Genomic DNA, 22,377 nt, shown 5'->3' on the forward strand with positions numbered 1-22,377 from the left:
GCAGTGCGGAGCGTGTAGCCGGAGCTTTACAGTGGGTTTAAAGCCTTTGTTCTTTACTCGTTTTATGGCTATGCCCTTACACTTAAGATTTTCCTTCAGCTAAAAGTACCTACTTATGTGTGTTTGTGTCCACTCCAGAATCACTAGTGAAGTTAGTAGCTAGAAGTAGTACTATACCTACCTATTTGCTAAAATCGGAGCCATCTCGGAACATTTATAAGCCTCAAGGTGACAAGGAAATAATTGAGTTTTCAGACTAGACAACTGAGACTTTATTGTTAACGAAACGATAATTATGTTAATTCGATTTAAATACTTATTATTACAATTAGGTAGGTACTTAAAATATTTGACTACAATGAGAATTTAATACTTTATGATTAGTTTCTTATCTCTAGGGTCCATTTCTAGCGAACGGTGGCTTATCGTTCGTCAGCAAATACATTTTGCCTTTTGCCCTGAAAATAAAAATGATCTGGTTATTTAAAAATACTATTAATGATTTTTACCTTTACACCCACGAAATGTACTAACATTTGACGCCTGCCAGTGACGTGAAAGCCTCGACGTTTAGTAAGAAGTTCAATAACTGTCGTGAACTGTGCTAAGTAGTATTATAATGCCTACTTACGGTAACTCAGCTCCGAAGCCCATATAACCGTCAACCTCAAAGCTACAAGATGCTGTCGCGCTTGTCCAGTCCCTACATAGCGTTGCCGGGAATCCTCTAGGGTTCCCAATAGATTCCACATACAACCTCCAAGCACGGTTGTGACTGCAGCCATCTGAAAAATTAGTATTACTTTAATCACTAGTGAGCCATGATATAGCCTAGGTAGTTACGACGGTACTTTGGTCTGGTGGGAGGCTTCGGTCTTGGCTAGTTACCACCCTACCGATAAAGCCATGCCGCCAAGCGATTTAGCGTTCCGGTACGATGCCGTGTAAACCAAAGTGGCATGGGTTTAATAAAAACTGCCATACCCCTTCTAGGTTAGCCCGCTTCCATCATAGACCTTACCACTTACCATCAGGTGAGATTGCAGTCAAGGGCTAACTTGTATCTGCTGAATTAAAACAAATGTATGATATTATATTTGGGAGGTCGGGAATTCGGCCCCGGGCACGCACCTGTATAACTTCTTGCTTTAACGGCGAATTAAACATTATGAACAAACCTACATGCCTGAGAGTTTTTCATAATGTTCATCTGCCAGTCCGCAATTGGCCAGAGTAGTATGACCAAACCCTTCTCTTTCAGAGAGGAGACCCGTGCTCAGACCCGGCGATGGGTTGACCATAATGATGATGATGATGACTAATCACTTTAAAAATGCCCTTAAAGTAAGCCAAAGAGTTCTTCCTTCATCTCAATCTATTGCAGGTCCACTATTGAGAATGGGTCTCCTCTCAGAACGATAAGGGTTCAGAAATAAAATTTCCATGCAAAGCGCAAGCCATTAGCGCGAAATCCGCAGTCGTCTGATTATGTCTAATGACTTTTCTCAGTTAAAAAGAAATAATAAAACATCTCAGCATGCAAATAATACGATGAAACTTTCCGAAAGTTGGTATAATGGAAATAAAGTATGCGCTCCGAAGTTTAGTAGCAGTATCAGCAGTATTCTCCAAAGTTTGTCTTGGAATTTCAAATTTTTTTTTTTACAAATTATTATTATTATTATTTGTCAAGAATCATGAAATTTGGTAGGTAGGTAGGTCTTATAGAACAAGAAGATTTTTATTTATTTTTATGCATAATAGTTTTTGATTTATCGTGAAAAATTTCGAAAAAATACGACTGTGGTACGGAACCCTCGGTGCGCGAGTCTCGACTCGCACTGGACCGATTTTTTAATGAATAAAAGCTACGTGGGTAAAACATACAGGTGTGTAACATGAACTAACATATTATGTAGATTGTAGGTATATCCCAAATGAGTTGCCTAAAAGGGCAGACTAGTAACTAGGCATAATCTGTTCATGCCGTTTAAAGATTTATCTCTGGAAACGCCAAAACATGAGATCCGTTAGCATTGTGATATTGTAAGCAAACTGGCGTACCAATTGGCTCCTATCCAAAACTAGAACGTTTTGTCCAAATTTCAATACGTTTCTGAATAGTTGCTTTCTTAGGTAATACTTAGATAACTTTCGTGAATATGCATTCCAATCTTTCAAATAACTGGCTAAGTTTTGGATTCAAACTTTATTTTTAGGTTTCCGTACCTCAAAAGGAAAAAACCCCTTATAGCATCATTTCGTTGTCTGTCTGTCGTCTGTCGTGTCTGTCAAGAAAACCTATAGGGTACTTCCCGTTGACATATAATCGTGATATTTGGTTGGTAGGTAGGTCTTATAGCATAGCACAAGTAAAGCAAAAAATCCAAAAACCATGAATTTGTAATTACATCACAAAAAAAAATTTAAATGTGTTCATGTACAAAATAGACATTTTCGACTTTCAAAGTAAGATTACTATACCAATTGGGGTATCATATGAAAGGGCTTTACCTGTAATTCTAAAACTGCATTGATATAGTTAAAGACCTGTAGAGTGACATAGGCTACTTTTTATCCCGAAAAGTGAAAGAGTTCCCATGGGATTTTTAAAAACCGAAATCCACGCGGACGAAGTCTATCAACTAGTTTTGTATAGGCAGGTACCTAATTAGATAAGTCGCAATCCACGGTTATCTGTGTATTCTTTTGTATCTTCTAAACTAAGTGGATTTGAAAGCAGTTCTTACATTTTATTATCACTTTGATCATTTTACTAGAAAGTATACTTTATGTAATAACATACAGTTACTTATAATCTTAAGACCACTAAAATCAACTACTTAGTTATTTATATCGAAGGAATTCATAAATCTAACAGTATCTAGGTACAACATAACCCACACGAATTCTGTGAACATAACCCTTAATCTCAAACATTGCTATACATAATCTCAAACCTACTTGAGGGAGCAATCGGCATTTGGGGAGATTCAGGCAGTACCTAACATTCATCTTGTACTCTGAGGTAACCAATCTTCATTGACATTTGGACGTGGCGATCAATCTTCGGACGTAAGCCGAGTAGTTCACCGGTTTGATAAAATAATCTCTCTTCCTTGACATTATAACAATTATTAAGTAGAAATTATATTTCATTTATAATTTTGGAATCGTATATCCTATCGTAAAATATTGCATACCGCAAGGCAAAAGTTGGTTGTACCTACTTATTTAAGTTTAGAAAGAAAGAAAACGCTTTTTTGTTGGTGTCACAGATAAAAACAAAGTAGAAATGTAACATTTTCATCTGTGACACCACTCCAAATGGGTGTACAGCTCAGCATAATGTCTTGCATCATATGCGTTAACACGCATAAAACGCATTTCTGCGCAAATGGATTAATTCGATGAGTTAAAGTACCTAGGTACGTGCTAGCCAAGTATTTGATGCAATGCAACCTATAAGTTAACCCGACCTATTTACGAACCTACTGTACTAGCTGAACTAATTTAAAATCTTTTTTTTACCCACTACCTACCCATCACAAGTCACAACAAATAAAGCTAAAATATTGGGTCAAAAAATAGATCAAACCATTTTTCTATCCACATATCAACACCGCTCATCGTTTTCAATGTTAAAAATCTTGTCACGTTATTCTCGATTTACGTAACAACGTAAATCGTTTTCACAATAACGTTATATTACTACCTTTAGGGAAAAAAAGTAATCGTTACTCTTTTGTCCTTCGCTCCCAGCATCCGTGACGTCAGAGCATCGATCGGTTTAAACGCGAAGCAGAGGGTTGAATCTTTGTTCCCAAAACAATAAAGGGCAAGCATTGACATTTAAGAAATGGGCTTAGTTAGGGTGTACCAAATATCCTTGAGCAATAACCTATTATCAACATTGTATGATCCATTGATGTTGGAAGAATCAGTTTTGTCATAAGCTTGTGCTAGGAGTAGGTACGACAATAGTGCAACTGGCGGGGTTTGAACCGTCGACCTTTCGGTTTTCAGTCCAATCCTTTACCCCTTAATGTATTATTGTCCTATTCTAGAGTATGATCAGTATAATATTTAAGTAATTCATGTAGGCCAACCTCTAAGGGGGTGAAATAGGGGTTTGAAATTTGTGTAGTCCACGCGGACAAAGTCGCGAGCATAAGCTAGTCAACAATATGGCCTAACCAACTGAAACAGTTTAATTCATGCTAGTTTGCAAAAAATATGGCCACCGGCAGAAGAAAATGTAAGCAGCTGATTCATTACGGTGGATCCACACCAGCCCACGGCATTCGCGGCACACAACAAAGCTGCGGATGTTACTCGCCGGCATTGCCGCGGGCCGAGCGCCACTAACTTCAACGATAATCACAGCGATACTGCGGCTTCTGCGGCCTACAGCGGCAATGATATAAAAAACCGGCCAAGTGCGAGTCAGGCTCGCGCATCGAGGGTTCCGTACTATAGTCGTATTTTTTCGACATTTTGCACGATAATTCAAAAACTATGATGCATAAAAATAAATAAAAATCTGTTTTAGAATGCACTATGGAAGCCCTTTCATATGATACCCTACTTAATATAGTTATCTTACTTCGAAAATTGAAAATCCTAATTATTAGTTTATGACCACTATTAATTTTTTTTTGTGTGAGTTAACCACAAATTCACAGTTTTCAGATTTATCCCCTAATGCCAGCTATAAGACCTACCTACCTGCCAAATTTCATGATTCTAGGTCAACGGGAAGTACCCTGTAGGTTTCTTGACAGACAGACAGACAACAAAGTGATCCTATAAGGGTTCCGTTTTTTCCTTTTTCCGTAGTACGGAACCCTCATTGCGCGAGCCTGACTCGCACTTGGCCAGTTTTTTTTAAACTACATAATATTTTGATAAAATTTTGTACGGAATAACAAAATATTAGAGTGCCCGTAAATAATATATTCTTTGGCTTCTCAGTATCTATCTCCAAGATAAATGTCCAAACCCCTCCGAATGTACATGACGGGCACTGAATGTACTTACAAAAATAACTGAGCTCTCTATTCTTCACGAGCTCATCGAACCAGCATCCAGGCTGGATCCACTGCCCGGAGTTCGGGTAGAAGTCCACGTCCCCAATCGGATCAGGAAACCCAAAGATCCCAGGGTTTGTGTGAAGCACGTCCACGAATATAGCGTCTCCTCTAGCAAGATGGTTTTCTTGGCCGCCCAAATTATAACCTGGATACGCCGGATCCAATCCTTTAAGAAGAGGAAAGTATATCTATATATTATATATAAAAGAAAAAGGTGACTGACTGACTGACTGACTGGTCTCATAGATAAAGATCAACCCTATGGGTGTAAAATAGGGGTTCAAAATTTGTGACGTCCACGCAGACGAAGTCGCAGGCATAAGCTAGTTTAAATAAAAAATCGTTCAAGTATGAGTCATACTCGCACACGAAGGATTCCGTACCACCGTACAATTTTATATTTTAAAAAGTATACTGCTGAAACTTTGTATGCCCCGGACATCGATGTCCCCGGATCAGAGTGATCGAATTTCGGACCCTCGAAAGAGGAGGCCGACGACGTCTTAACCACTAGATTTTCACCGCTTTGTGATAGACTGACAATAAGATTCTACAATGGATTGAGCATATTGCAGATCTCTATATATAAAAATGAATTGCTAAATGTGTTGCTGATCGCAAATCTCGAGAACAGCTGAACCGATTTCGCTAATTCTTTTTTTATAATATTCCTTGAAGTACGAGGATGGTTCTTACGGAGAGAAAAAATTAAACTATTAAAAAAAATTAAAGAATCGACTGTTAGGCGGTATGAAGTTCGCCAGGGCAGCTAGTAAGCAATAAAAATGTAGCGCTGTACAATGACCTTTATTGTTTTCATATTTTAAGTTCTCACTCGCCATTTTTGCTCTATGTGTCAATTGTCATGTCAAAAATAGGGTTTACCATTAAAATAAGGACTGAAATCGTACTCACTCCCTATGGCTATGCCCCTATGGCACTCACGGGACGGTAATTCCACACGATCGGAGAAAGATCAGAAGCAGTACTGACGGCTTTCCATGCTCTCCGAGGCATAATATAGCTTACAATAAGTTTTATTTAGGTGCTTACTTAAATTACAAATTCAAGCTTCGACTTCAGTAGACCGTGAAAGTGTGACGTCACAAGTCTATTAGGATCGTGGGCATGCCCATCGTGCCCACGACAGTTGATCCGCGCTTGGCTAGTACTGAGAATTCTTCAAGTAATAAAAGGTCTTACCTGTGATTCTTCCCAGTTTTAGTTTCCCATCACGAGACTGGAGGATCTTGCCTGCAAACCCGGCAGCCTCCGCTCCTAATGAAAATCCGATAACATGCAGATATTTTGCTGGCACGCCAGTAGAGTTCAAGAACTCTACAAAATCTGCTAACCTCATTCCCATGTATCTTGTGTTTCTTACTGCTGATATGTACCTTGAAGGAAAAGCAGCCGAATGTCTTACTTACAAAAAAATCTTCTTTAGCGTTTAAACTATCATATCGTGAGTGAGAGAGACCCATGGCCTAAATAGCAAATAACAGATTGATTGATTGATTGATTGAGCCATTTTGAACCACCAGTTGGTGCCTTAAAATGGTTCACAAACGAAACTAAGTAAGTATGTTTGCGAATTGAAGTTCTAATGTTTTTTGGAAACATTTCCAAATTGAATTTCGAATGTTTTTTTGAAAACATGGTGGCTCAAAAGGGTTTGCGCCCTCTGAGATTTTTTTGGCTCTGTCATTTGTATAGGATTACGTGACAGAGATATTCTTCAAAAACAATTCTAGCTCATGTAGTTTTTCTGGCGTTCGTAATGATAAGGTATTAATAGTGTGGCTATGTAGATTTTTTTGTCTTTTTTGGAATCTTCTTAGTATTATCTGGATTATTTTTCTTTGGCTTGTACCCTGGAGGGTGTTGGTCTCAGGCCCCCACGGCAGCCAGGGGCAAAAAGACAGACAGACAGAGGGCAAAGCGGAAAGGGGAAAGGAAGCGCTGAGTAGACGATATAAAGCAAACAGCGGGGTCACTATGGACAAGAGAAGAACAAAACAGACTCATGGAAAAACCTGGAGGGGGCCTTTGCGTCAGAAGACGCGCTGATCGCAAAGGAACGAGATTTAAATTAATTGTTAAATGTAAATTCAGTAATAAAGGCTTTATTTATTTATTTATGTACGTGACAGAGAGAGCGCTATAGTACGAGTAACTTCTTTTCATGGATAGATTAAGTAATAAAGGTTCGTGAAGGTAGGTATGATGAATTGTACTAATCTAATTCTAATCAAGCGCTTCACGGCATCTTAAACAAACGATCAGAACGCAAAGCTCATCTTAAGCCGAGTGGAAAATACGTTAATGTTTGTGCATAATTGTTGAGATGAATAATTTATCCCGCGCCAGTCTCGTAATGGGAAGCCTGTTTAGGTCAGGTATACTAGCACCTAGTTCGAGTTTGTACATTTCGATAACGCTGGTAGATTTCGATTCGATCGGGGATAGCGGGAACAAAACTCCACGTTGCTCTCATGGGAGTTTGTACTTTCTTTCTTCTCATTGGCTCGCGTTCGTGCTTTAGTATGTTTTGTTTTTTCTCATCGTGGTAGTAGTGGTGAAAAATAGTGCGTGTGTCAATCGGGGTCAAAATATTTGCTCTCAGGCGGCGTATATTGAACTCCTGGCTACGCTCAGGATTTTACTATAGGCTCCATTGCATCGCTCTGAATTCAAAATAACGCCCTCGGGGAACAAAATATCACTTTAGGCCCTTGTAACACAAATAGCTATCGTTTTCTCTGTTTTAGGCCCACTTGCACAAGGACACTTTAAATGATTTTTATAGTTAAAATTTTTAATGCTTGTCAAAATTTAACTAAATCATTTCATCATTATTAAATTTAACTAAATCAATTCAACTGACTTGTGCAAGTGGGCCGTAAAGTCGATTTTCATCTCGCTAAGTCTGCCTGTATATTTATGGACGAACTTGAGCTTTAAACAAGATAGGTAGTTTAGGGCTTAGGTTAATTCACTTTGACCTTATAATTATGTAGTTTTTGGATCCTCGATGTCGTAGTGGAACAAACTTGTACTAAGTCTGACCTCATTGCTTCAAGCTTTGCTGTAAACAAGGGACTTGGTTTAAAACGCTTAAGTTTGAGTCGGGACGGTTAACCTGTGCGGTCAATGAGACTTGATATGCGTTGAATTTGATCTCGAATATGTAATCTATATGTATCTATAGGTTGAGATGGCAATCTGGGTATGAGGTGGTGGGATGCACCGCACACCCGCACGTCACCCGCGCTCGCCCGCACCGGGTTAGCGCGGGGGTTGTGCAGGTGTGCGGGGCATTCCCTCCCCGATTGCTATTTCAAACAGTCGCATACTATACTTACCATGGAAACACGATAAGTCGGGACCAATCCACAGCAATAAAGTTGTAATCACCATTACGTAAAAACGCTGAAAGAAAATACTGTTAGTTAGCACTATAACGGAACTATGTTTTTGAGAACAGGAGAAAAGAACAATTTCATATCTTTACAGATCGATAGATTACCATAGCGATATAACAACGGATTATCCGACTGTGGCGAAACCCAAAAGGAGGGTTATGTGTTGACCTGTAACCTGACCGCTGCTAACTCAATGGGTCAACCGATTTTGATAAATGATAAGTCATTAGATTCGTTTTGATACATCGATGTTTTGATAATCTCTATGGCGCGAGCACACGAGTATAGGCGCGAGTGTCACTGGGCACACAAAATTCTTAAAATCAAACAAAATGGTAGATTTTATGCGCTTTAATGTGCGGACTGTAAAAGATGCTGTGCAAACCGCAATTCCATTGGGGGTCTTTGAAAACTTCTAAATGACTTTTTTAACCTTAACCTCACCACTTTTCAACATTGTAGTGCTTGCTCCTGTGACGGCTTCAGAGAATCCATATAAATAAATGACTGTGGGTCTTGATGTACTGAAACGCGTTGCATATAACGCTCTTTTGTCCCCCGGTATGATGGAATCGTGGTAAATTGGATTTTCCCTAGAAAAAGAAAATATAATCATAATAATAATCATGAATGGGTTGCGAAGCTGAAGTGGCAATGGGCAGGGCACATAATTATGTAGTTCATAAAACTGATAGACGTTGGGGTCCCAAGGTGCTGGAATGGCGACCTCGCACCGGAAGACGCAGCGTTGGAGGACCCCTCTACTAGGTGGACGGACGACATTAGACGAGTCGCAGGGAGCCGCTGGATTCAGGCGGCGCAAGACCGTGGCGTGTGGAAGGCCCTACAAGAGACTTATGTTCAGCAGTGGACGTCTATCGGTTGATGATGATGATGATGAATAATCATTTATTTTGCTAGAATTATGGCACATGCATATTATTTACAAGAGTCTTAAGAATTAGGTAGGTACTATCACAATTATCCTGCCAAGCATGGCGTTCAAACTTTATTGAACCCAGCATCTCATCTCACCTATAAAATAGTAAACAGTAGGTACGCGCCAGAAAATAATGTACCTATTATTTACATCGACCTTTGAAGGAGATAGCGGATTTGTAAAGCATTGTCGTTGAGACCGACAAAACGTCATATAGGTATGAGTGACAGAGACAACGCTCTACAAAGCCGAAATGTCATTGTAAAGGCCAATGTACATTACTTTCTGCCGTGTATTTATGTAATAATATTTATACTAGAGTATTATAGATCTATGTGGATTTACGTTTTTAAATACAAAGATCCTTGAAATTTCTCATAACATTTCCTTAGTGCGCCGTTAAAGTATAGTATGCGACAGGTTGAGACGGCAATCGGGGAGGTATGTCCCACCCGCATAGCTCTCGCGCTAACCCGGTGCGGGCAAGCGCGGGTGACCCTTCTCTACGTACCTAGTGAAAAGTTTATATTGAATGTCGATGACATCGTCTCTTGGGCAACAGGTGTCACAATCGCCCACCGGCGCTGGCATGAAGCACACTTGAGTGATGCCTGAAAGCATGGAAACAAAAACATATATTTTTTTTTTTTTTTAATTTTGTGATTTGCGATCAGTCCGAGGACTTTTAGCAAATTAGGTGTAGGATATTGTTTTGTAGCGGCTGCTCCTCTTTAGGAGCTAGCACTCAACTCTTTATTGCCTATCAAGAAGCGAGGTCGAGAATACATTTTCTCTTTAGGCGTCTCGGGTAGTCCTCAATTAAGAGCCTGGTGGCTAGTGGATTCGGATGCATCAGTAGCCGTTCTTTGTAGCGTTTCGCTAGCCCCCGAACTTCCTCCTTTATTGATATTACGTTCAGGTTCTGATGGAGTTCTTCATTTGTTATAAACCACGGCGTGTTAGCGATCGAAAGTAAAATTATATTTTGCATTCTCTGTAATATGTTGAGGCTGGAGTCACATGCACTACCCCACAGTTGTGCGCCATAGGCCCAGAACAAAAACATAACGTAATGAAGGCCGTTCATTATAATTTTTCCCCTGCCGTCATCTTCGCTCTGGGTTGGTTTCCGCACTCTGTCGTGCGTTACGCACCCCTGCCGTCATGTTGGCACCATTGCTTTGTTTGCTTTATTCCTTAGAATCTAGGGTTTGCAATGATACCAACATAACGTCAGGGGAAAAATTATAGTGAACGGTCTGTACATTACCTAGCACCTAGACTGGCCGCATCAGAAAACTGTCTACCTATCGGAAAACATTCTAACGCGCATCCACGTCGGAAGGCACTCTGCTCATACATTTTGTAACCTAAGTACTAGACACCGAATACATGCCGCCGATCGAAGTAATAAGGTACTTTACATGTAATACCTACCTATCTACAGATAAAATATTATATGCATTATAATATTAGGTATATCAATACATAAAATTCCTCGTGAATCTTCGTGTCCTGAATCGGTGCAGTGGGAATCGTGTCGCGTCGGTGCAGGCAGAAAAGTTTAGGCCTTAGTTTGCCACGCCTGGCCAAATGTGGATAGGCAGATTTCACACACCTTTGAGTACATTATGGAGAACTCTCAGATATGCAAGTATCCTCACGATGTTTTCCTTCACCGTTAAAGCAAGTGATATTTAATTGTTTAAAACGCACATAACTCCGAAAAGTTAGAGGTGCGTACCCGGGATCGAACCCCTGACTTTATTACAAATTGCTATTGTGCTTGAACCATGTCTCATTAACATCTAAATGACGTCATTTGACGTATATTTAAGTAAAAAAATATACAATCAGCTCGAAACTTCAGTCTAAAATGCTGACGTCACTAAAACTGCGGCCACGCGCATTAGCAGTTTGCGGGACTAGATATCACGGCTCTCACGGCGGAGATAAAAATGTACCTACCTTGTACCTACATAACAAAATTATGGTGTGTAACATGTAAGTAGGTACCTACTTAGTTATTTTTATTTTATTATCGTAATGGTCGAGGGCCAAAAGAACAATTGGAAATAACTTAGCAGAGTGATAGTTCCTTTAGAGTTTAGTAGGTATTTACATACAATGTTATCTTATTACACACATATTGTGCTTACTCGAGCATATATTTTTATAGGTAAGCGTAGGTATAATTTAGCCAACCGCAACAATTGCGATTGGAATAATTATTATTATTGATGCAGGTTTTCTGGAATCGACTTACAGGCTAAGGAAATTGATGGAAGCCAGAGTCTAAAGTGAACGCACCTTGTCTACGACAAGTGATTAAAGAGACTTGTCTTTTGTAGATCTGTCAATGTCAATGTAGTGTGTCAAAATTGTCATCTTGAAAATTGTATATTAATAGTGAATACACTCCAAGTTTATTTTTTAATCAAAAGTCTCTTATTTACTAAATCATAAAAATAATAAGTAAATTTAATTCCTACATGGTAGCAGAGCGTGGTTCACACGAACACAACACGAAACACGAAGTGTAAAGATTTCAAAGATTCATAAAGATAAAAATTTTTGCCAACGTGATTTTGTACACGGCACAAAGTAATTATTTTTCGAAATGTCGTTGATAAGTAATAACTCATTTAGCATTGAGAAATTAAGCGGCAGAGATAATTATTCGACATGGAAGTTCGCTGTACAAACTTACTTGGAACATGAAGAACTCTGGGAGTGTATCACGGGCAAGCAAGTGGACCCATTAAAGGATAAAAAGGCAAGATCAAAAATAATTTTGCTCGTCGACCCCATAAACTACGTGCACATCGAAGAATGCACGTCCGCTAAGCAGGTATGGGACAATTTATCTAAAGCTTTTAGTGATTCCGGCCTAACGAGAAAAGTTGGATTGTTAAAAACACTTATAACTACTACATTGGATAATAGTAACAGCATCGAAGATTATGTCAATAAAATAATGTCGACTGCGCATAAGCTGCGTAGCATTAATTTCAAAATCGATGATGAATGGCTAGGCACACTTCTATTAGCGGGCCTACCCGACACGTATAAGCCTATGCTCATGGCCTTAGAAAGCTCAGGCATTACTATCTCCGCTGATGCTGTTAAAACAAAAATTTTGCAAGATGTAAAACCATCATCATCTGCAGCATTTTATATCTCTAAATCTCAGAATATTAAGAACAATAGTAGTAATAAAGGCAAATCCAAGGGTCCACGTTGCTATAATTGCAATAAATTTGGCCATATTAGTAAATTTTGTAGAAATAAGGACAGAAAATCTGAAAATAAGAGTAATAACAGTGGTTTTGTAGCTGCATTTTCAGCCGTTTCAGTCAACGATGAACATAGTTGGTACATAGACTCCGGAGCATCTGTACACATGACCAAACATAAGGAATGGCTATCAGATGTATGTTTGCCGAGTCAATCTCATGTACGTATAGCAGATGACAAGGTGCTCAAAGTCGAATTGTGTGGAAGTACCACTATAACCATCCCGGGAACTAATGGTTCATCCAACAAGATTAAGGTAAATAATGTATTTTATGTACCTGATTTAGCAACCAATTTATTATCAGTGAGCAAAATAATTGAAAATGGTTGTAAAATTGAGTTTTCTAATAATGGCTGCCGGATTTTGAACGACAAAGAAGTAATTGTTGCAACAGCCAATTGTTTTAATGGGACTTATAAACTCAACACAAGTGAATCTAGAGGTTTTTCTGCTGTCACAGATAATTCTAATTTTCTTTGGCATCAAAGATTGGCTCATTTGAATTTTAATGACTTGTACAAATTACAAGACTGTGCACTTGGTATTAACTTGACAAAGCAGAAAGAAGATGTATTATGTACACCGTGCCTTCAAGGCAAGCAAACCAGGCAACCTTTCAAGCATGTTGGTTCCCGAGCAAATGATTTGCTAGAACTGATCCATTCTGACATTTGCGGTCCGATGGAGACACTGTCGCTAGGAGGTGCCAGGTACTTTATAACTTTTGTCGATGATTATTCAGGTAAAGTGTTTGTTTATACTTTAGCCAACAAAAGCGAAGCCTTAAAAAAGTTTCAAGAATTTAAAAGCAGTGTTGAAAATGAATTAAATAAATCTATTAAGATACTCCGGTCCGATAATGGCAGGGAATATGTCAATCGTTCATTTGAAAAATTTCTGAAGGACTCTGGTATTACTCATCAAACTAGTAATCCGTATACACCAGAGCAAAATGGGAGAGCAGAACGAATGAATAGAACACTAATAGAAAGGGCTAAATGTATGTTGTTTAACGCATGTTTACAGAAGGAGTACTGGGCAGAAGCAATCTTAACTGCAGCATACATAACAAATCGCTCTCCGTCTCGTGCACTTGCAGGCATAACTCCCTATGAAAAATGGACAGGATTTAAGCCAGATATTAGCCACTTACGGGTCTTTGGTTGCAAGGCAATGGTACATATACCGAAGGAGCGCAGGTTGAAATGGGACTCAAAATCCAGTGAAATGATCTTTGTCGGCTACAGCAATACAACTAAAGGTTACAGGTTATATAATCCTAAAGCTAAGCGTGTGATAATGAGTAGAGATGTTGTGTTTATTGAAAGCTCCGCTAAGGTATCTGAGAGTGTAAAACCTATTGAAAAGAATTATAATAAGGTTGATATCATACTTACATCTGAATCTCCAAACTTACCGTCCACTTCAACTGCCTCAGAAGCTGCAGAACCCAACTTATCCACTAGCTATGATGACTCCAAAGATGATGAGTACAACCCTGACTTTACTGACTGTACGTCTGATAGTAGCATATCACCCATCACACCCAGGACATCCATGAGTCATGTAACAGTCCGGACTCGCAAGCAAAAGCAGAATGATGACAGCCCCTTATCACTTATGTGTTTTAATAATGAAATGGCTATGAGTGTTTTAGATAGTGACCCACAAAGTACTGAAGAAGCTTTGCAGAGCGACCAGGCTCCACAATGGAAGAATGCCATGGACGTTGAATATGAATCTTTAATAAAGAATAATACATGGGTACTTGTGGACCTTCCAGTGGGAAAGAAAGCCATACCATGTAAGTGGATTTTTAAAACTAAAACTAATGAAAATGGGGAAATAACAAGATATAAAGCAAGGCTTGTTATAAAAGGCTATAAACAGAGGAAAAACATAGATTATCAAGAAGTATTTGCTCCAGTTATTCGCTATTCCTCCCTCCGATATTTAATGAGCCTGGCTGTTAAATATGAGCTAAAAATTCATCAAATGGATGCTGTTACAGCCTTTTTGCAAGGCGATGTAGAAGAGGAAATTTATATGTGTCAGCCACCTCTGTATGAACAAGAAGGTAACAAAGTATGTCATTTAATTAAATCAATTTATGGACTCAAGCAAGCCAGCAGGCAATGGAACAAAAAATTGAATAATGTGTTGATTGATATTGGACTTTTAAGAAGCAAAGTGGATCCTTGCATTTATTATTTGGTAAAAAGAGATAATGATATATTTTACATAGCAGTGTATGTAGATGACCTGCTATGTTTTTATAATTGTGAAGAAACTCTACATTTTATAAGAAATAAATTAACTGAAACGTTCAGCATGAAGGATATAGGTGAGGCTAAACATTGCATTGGTTTAAGGATTCATAGAGATAAACAAAAATTACAATTAGATCAGTCCTTATACATTGAAAGAATGTTACAAAGATTTGGCATGTCGGACTGCAAACCAGTGAATACCCCATGTGATACAAGCTCAAAATTGATACCTGCAAAGGATGACAGTGAAATACTCACTAATATACCTTATCATGAAGCAGTGGGGTGCTTATTGTATTTATCTCAAGGTACAAGACCAGATATAAGTTATGCTGTGAACACACTGAGTCGTTTCAATAATAAGCCTACTAAAGAACACTGGATAGCTCTTAAAAGAGTGATGCGATATTTGAAAGGCTCTATAAACATGAAGCTAAATTACATTAAATCAAATGAAGATTATATCACTGGGTACTGTGATGCAGACTGGGCATCGAACCCAGAAGACAGAAGATCTTGTACCGGCTATGTCTTCTTATTTCAGGGTTCAGCGGTTACTTGGAACTCAAAAAGACAACTAACCGTTGCATTGTCATCGACAGAGGCTGAATACATGTCATTGACCTCAGCCATTCAAGAGGGCCTATGGCTCAAACAGTTGGATGCTGAATTGCGGTCCTTCATAGCAATTCAACCTCTTATAGTTTATTGTGATAATCAAAGCACCATTAGACTTTCAGGTAATGACGTTTATCACTCCAGGAGCAAGCATATTGATGTGAGGTACCACTTCATAAGGGAAAAGGTGTCCAGTGGCGAGGTTACCATCAATTACAAGGGCACTGATGCAATGGTCGCTGATGTACTAACCAAAGGGCTGCCTCTTGCCAAGCATACCTTCTGCTCCTCGGCTATGGGTGTGCGTTCAGGACAGGATGATGGAAGCCAGAGTCTAAAGTGAACGCACCTTGTCTACGACAAGTGATTAAAGAGACTTGTCTTTTGTAGATCTGTCAATGTCAATGTAGTGTGTCAAAATTGTCATCTTGAAAATTGTATATTAATAGTGAATACACTCCAAGTTTATTTTTTAATCAAAAGTCTCTTATTTACTAAATCATAAAAATAATAAGTAAATTTAATTCCTACAGAAATGACTTGGGCGACATGAGACACCTAGACCGAAATAATCTCACAAGTTGCCGCTTTGCAATTTTATTAATTTTTTAGATAGTCAACTCGACCGCGACAGTAAAATACTGAGGCGTTTATGTACAGTCAAATACAAAATGTGTTTCGCGAATCTAATATTTTGTTAAGTGACAGATGGACAAACAGTAGTTTTTTTTTTTAAAGAATATTAGCCATATTAAATGACTAATATTCCCCTTTCCTCTCCAACTAAGCGTCAGGCTTGTGCTAGGAGTAGGTACCACAATAGTGCAACGCGCGGGTTTTGAACCGTCGACCTTTCGGTTTTCAGTCCACTCCTTTACCGATTGAGCTATTGAGGCTCTAAGATTGACATTAACGGCGGCTACGCACTCATCCGACCCGAGTCCGTGAAAATACGTTTTGTGTTTGTTTTGTATGGGAGCTTATGACATATTATTTCATAGATAATCGCTGATATTCTCACGGATGACGGATAGAACTCGGACGACGGAAGTGCAGTGCGTAATCGCCGTAACTTACAGGGCTCCATTTGCCCTTTGGGAAAGGATCTCTAACAAAATTTATTTTAGCGGCTTCTAACAGGTTTGACTATGAAGAAGACAAAGTAATTATTCAAATAACTATGAGTACTTAGTAGGTATTTTGGTCAAGTAGTTGGTACTATACTGTATTACAATTACCAGAGTAAATTAATAGATTGTTGTTACATTAGATTAATAATAATTGCAGTCGACACGCGATTTAATTGAATAAACCTTAGCGAGTCCTTCATTCCGCAAACAAACATAGTTGTAGCATGACAAGTAGTCTGTAAACATTTATTTAAGTGCATACAATCTACTTCATACGTCTCTAAATAACAAGTAGGTACTCTTTATTTCACTACATACTTAGATACATAAAAGGAAAAGCTGACTGACTGACTAATCTAACAACGCACAACTCTAACTACTAGATGGATCGTGCTGAAAGGCATGCAGTGCAGATAGCTATTAAAACAATAACAAAGACATCTGCTAAGAAAGGATTTTTGAAAATTCAACTCCTAAGGGGGTAAAATAGGTTGGAATTTGTGTAGTCCAATGCGTACGAAGTTGCGGGCATAAGCTAGTTGTATAGTAAAGTTAGCCCAGCGAATGAGTTTGTTTGAAACTGGAAATCTTACAAATCGTTTAAAGGGTTGTAACTTTGTAAGTTTTGATCAATGGAAAGCGTGACTTGTTGAAGGATCTTAAAAGCTAAGTGTAGGTATGTTGGGCCACCCTTGCGGATGCGAATAAGAGGCGAGTCAGTGATTACCGATAAGAGGTGGAGCATATTATTATTATTACGGCTAAATGCATTCTAGGTTGTTCTATTTATTCTTTATAATACATATATATAGATAGCTGATGTCCGCGTGGATTTGGTTTTTTTTAAATTCCGTGGGAACTCTGGGATAAAAAGTAGTTTATATCCGTCTCTGAGCTGCAAACATAATTCTATGCAGTATCGTATCGGAACACTATGAGACACGTCTGCCGGTAGGGTAGTTACTCATCATCATCAACCAATAGACGTCACCAGAAAAGATTAGAGCCGATTTAAAAATTATAAAGTTCCCTTATTGTCCTTATCAGGAATCCTCTCTCAAACTTGCAGCACTCAACATTGATAAGTCTATGTTGCCCAATCAATAATAATTTTAGCTGCGACTTGCGGCACGGCCAATATCCTCAATATGAATCGTAATAATATGCGTGGATCGTGTGATTATAAATATAGGTACCTAATAGGCGTCATAAGATAGAAATGTAAGTAATTTGTGTATCCACTATCCAGTATTATGAAACATCCACTTTGCTACTTACTTGACATAATAACACACACAGATGTACAATAAGGATCCAGCATTGTTTAAAAAAATAAGAGAACTACCTAATATTGAGACTGCACTGTAGTTGCAATATTACAACATCAACTGTGTTTTAGGACCTAAGTGTTCTATCTAAGTATTCAGTATTAATTTGAAACCATTAAGATAGCTGAAACCGTAAAGAATTTATAATAAAAAGCAATTCTGAACTAGTTATAATGATTTAAAAGCAATTTTACGAATGCTAAATAGGCTCTTGTTAGGGTTCCGTAGTAAGCAAGGAACCCTTATAGTTTCGCCATGTCCGTCCGTCCGTCCTCGGTTAATCTCAGAGACTATTAGTGCCAGAAATCTGTAATTTGGCATGGGACGCCGACAAAGTAGTGAAATAAAATTTTGGTAAATATTTTTTTTAGGGTAGCTCCGCTAGGTACATGTAAAGTGGGGATGATTTTTTTTTCTCGTCTACCCCATAGTGTGGGGTATCGTTGAATAGGTCTTTTATGTAATATATTAGTAGTAGTATTATAGTATTTTATGTAAAATACTATGGGTGTGGGAACGTCATTTTTCTATTTCTAGATCCGTTTGTAAAATATGATGTTTTAAAGTGCTAATTTTTATTAGAGTCAAGTGTCCCCCGTCCGCCCCTCTATCAGCCAAATGGTAGTAGGTATATAGTAACGTGAAAAAATTCACAGCAGTAGTATATATGATCAATTTTAAAGGAAAACTTTTATGGCTAAGTAGGGTTCACAGGTTAAGGAGTTGTTTTTCGAGGATTGTGACTACGGAACCCTACACTGCGCGTGGCCCGCCACGCACTTGGCCGGTTTGTAATTATTTCCAAACGATTTTCATCTATGCGGGCTAAATATCGAGAAGAGTAGCCAGTATCAAATTGAAACATCAACTGTTATCATTTATTAGCGCACATCTATAACATAAAACTACTTTTTATAAGCTAGTTATGTTATAAAAAAACTAACTATTAGATTCCGAAAATTAAATTATTTAGTTTTTGCCAAAATAGCCTTGCTTTTCGTAACTTGATAGAAACCGAACCGGAACGACTCGTTCCGACTTTAGCCGGGCCATATAGGTACCTACGGTTATATAAAAGGAAAAGGTGACTGACTGACTGACTGACTGATCTATCAACGCACAGCTCAAACTACTGGACGGATCGGGCTGAAGTTTGGCATGCAGATAGCTATTATGACGTAGGCATCCGCTAAGAAAGGATTTTTGGAAATTCAAATAGAGTTTTGAAATTTTTGTAGTCCACGCGGACGAAGTCGCGAGCATAAGCTAGTAATATTATATAACCGATTTGTCCATATTGTCCATCTGAAATAATATATCTTAGTATTTTTAAATAGGTGCAGTAGTTCCGGAGATTACACATTGTATACAAAGTTACAAACTCATAAAATTCGGACTCTGTCTTTATAATTTACTAGCTTATTGCCGCGACTTAATCCACGTGGACTATAACAATTGCAAGCCCCTATTTTACCCCCTCAGGGGTTGAATTTTTAAACATCCTTTCTTAGCAGATGTCTACGTTATAACAGCTATCTGCATCCCAAATTTCAGTCCGATCCGTCAAGTAGTTTGAGCTGTGCGTTGATGGATCAGTTAGTCAGTCAGTCAGTCAGCTTTTCCTTTTAAATATATAAAGATTAGTAAGTAGGTAATAAGACTATAGATTATCACGAAATATTTCTGCAACCTACCTAATTTCAAGAATGTTATTTTTATTTTTATTGTTTCTTTATCTACCTAACCCAGATTTAAAAGTCCTTCGGATTCTTTGACAACTTTCGTAAAATAAATGTTCCTACAGTAGTACGTGACAGTTAGAGATGGCAATAGGGTTGTGAGGGGGGGAGACGCCCCGCACACCAGCACGTAACCCGCCCTAAACCAGGTTAGCGCGGGGGCTGTGCGGGTATACCCCGGGCGTCCCCACCACGATTGCCATCTCGCGTCCATAAGACCCGGCGCGGCGGCTGAAATAACAATACTTAGGTATCTTAGATAATAATATCAGAAAGTCAAAGTTAGATTATTATAACTCCAACTTTATGAAATAGTTATTATAATAATTTGTCTATTTATTTGCTTTTGCGCAGGTCACGCCATAACCACCGAACCGATTGAGATGAACTTTCACGGTTCAAATACTGAAATGCAAATGTTGCATGCACACTCCGGACCTGAATTCAGGATATAAATTGATTTCTTTCTACTTGAAGTTAGCCCTTGCCTGCGATTTCATCGCGGTGGTAAGAGATGATGATGATGCAGTCTAAGATGAAAGCGGATTACCCCATAAAAGGTAGTTTTTTCTGAAAATTATGTTCATAATGGTCGTTGAACATTATATTTCAGGCAAGACTAAGATGTATTATTAGAATTCACAGTTATTTTCACGATATAATATATCGACTTGACTTTTATTAAACTTGTAAATCTAATTACAAAAAAATAAAAACCGACTTCGTTACACAAACACTAAAAATTGAAAAATAATTTAATTTATTACCGAATATATTATGTACACAAGAGTTAATATAGTTCCATAATAATACTTTTTGGTGCCGGTGGAAGGGTATGGCAGTTTTATAAAACCTTTACAATATTTATTTATATTTTATTTCGCAGGCTATGTGGGAGCAAGAACTAGTTGTGGTAGAATAGAAAAGAATCATTTTTTATTCAAATAAACATTTAGAATCGTCAAAGAATTCCACTTTATAACCATTTTAAGATTACAATTCGTCAAACTACTCACCAATAAAAAAAGTCATCAATTGGCATGTCGCTGTGTTGTTGAGCATAGTCCAAAACATTTTAAAATATCCACTTTTCCGCGCGTATTGGTAAATATTTCACATACATTTTATCACAAATCTGATCCGAGATTAATTGGTACACCAATATACACTGCACCAGTACACATTTCGATTAACAGATAAAAAACTTTTTCGATTATTAAAGTTTTTTTATATAGATTTCGTATGTATGCAATCTGTAAAGAAACCCATAGAAAAAAGCCTTATTCAAAACACGGCAATCGCACACGGATATCCACTTCTATATAAGATGAGATTGTTCTATACGTAATTTTTCTTCAAGCGTCTACTTCGGAGCTCCTTTATTTATAAACGACGACGAGCATAAATAAATAACACGAATAATTTAATTCAATTTCAATCTATTCAGCGTTCAAGATATTTTTCAAGACTAAGTCTCTGCTATCGCACCGCTCGTTCACGGTACCCGAATGTTATGCAAATAATTTGTTTTGTTATTTTGTTTTATCTCCGATAATGGTAGATTAGCCATAGAACCGCGGTATGCAATAGCACTCTGTCGAATCGATTACTTCGACGTCTTATTGAGAGATAAATTGGTAAGAAATAAGAATAAAATTATTGTATCTGATGCCATGATAGATTTGATAGTGACGATGCCTGTGATTCCGTTCGCGTAATGCAAGCATCTAATACTTAGATCTTTCAATATGACGTATTTTTTAAGAAAGTGCCCTAAGAAAACTTTATTATTATTATCATCAAGAACTAATATAAGTACTTACATAAAAAACTCACTCACTCACTGACTCATTAACGCCCAGCCCAAACCCTAGTCTAAAAGTTGAATTTTTTACAGACCTTTCCTTTATATTGTAGACAAGAAGTAAAGTTAGCACTTTCCTAATTTGCCATAGGAGTGAAATCGCTGGAGGTGAACCATCTCGATTAAACACGTTTTAATTTTTTTTTAAATCAGTCCAATCGTTTTAGTTGAGACAGACAGACAAAACACCTCTTTTTGCATGTCATGTCAAAGTATAAATTTTTTAACTTTAAGGGTGTCTGGCAGGGGATTGCCATGATACTAGAATCTGGCAATGCATGACCTGATTTCTAATAGGTCTGAAGAAAATATAAAATATATACTTCATACTTTGACGTAAAAAAAATTTACACCTTTTATTACCTGTTATCTCCCAAAGCCACCATGATCCAAAAAAACGTTCCTCCCAGTGGCGGGGACAACATGCAGAGAAACTTTCCGCTTTTATAAAATAACGAAGGTCTGGCACGAGCTGTCTCTTAGTCCATAACCAACGTGATTTGCCCGCCGCTTTTGAGTTAGGTTTTTCACTCGCACCATTGTCAATTCGCGGCCCAGTAACAAGGTCGTATCATCGTATGGGTTAAGTGTACGTCGTACGCAATTCAGCGAGAAGCTACTTATAACTTACTAATGTAGGTACCTTTTAAGTAAAGTAAGGAAAATTTGTAC

At 38.1% G+C, this 22,377-nt stretch overlaps 2 protein-coding genes across 3 annotated transcripts in view; one reads left to right on the forward strand and one right to left on the reverse strand.

Annotated features, from left to right (window-relative positions):
- Positions 1-22,377, forward strand: part of LOC117991415 (protein split ends-like) — an 87,866-nt gene that overhangs the window by 52,846 nt on the left and 12,643 nt on the right. The window lies entirely within an intron of this gene.
- On the reverse strand, positions 255-21,452 carry LOC117991418 (pancreatic triacylglycerol lipase). The gene is made up of 8 exons (XM_034979011.2): positions 20,858-21,452; positions 9,970-10,069; positions 8,963-9,111; positions 8,459-8,525; positions 6,297-6,490; positions 5,041-5,259; positions 632-785; positions 255-458 (listed from the first exon to the last, which is right to left on the reverse strand). The coding sequence occupies exons 1-8, from the start codon at positions 20,913-20,915 to the stop codon at positions 395-397; spliced, it is 1,005 nt and encodes a 334-aa protein (XP_034834902.1). The 5' UTR covers positions 20,916-21,452; the 3' UTR covers positions 255-394.

The sequence above is a fragment of the Maniola hyperantus genome, chromosome 19 (genome assembly GCF_902806685.2).
Source record: "Maniola hyperantus chromosome 19, iAphHyp1.2, whole genome shotgun sequence".
Classification (NCBI taxonomy): domain Eukaryota; kingdom Metazoa; phylum Arthropoda; class Insecta; order Lepidoptera; family Nymphalidae; genus Maniola; species Maniola hyperantus.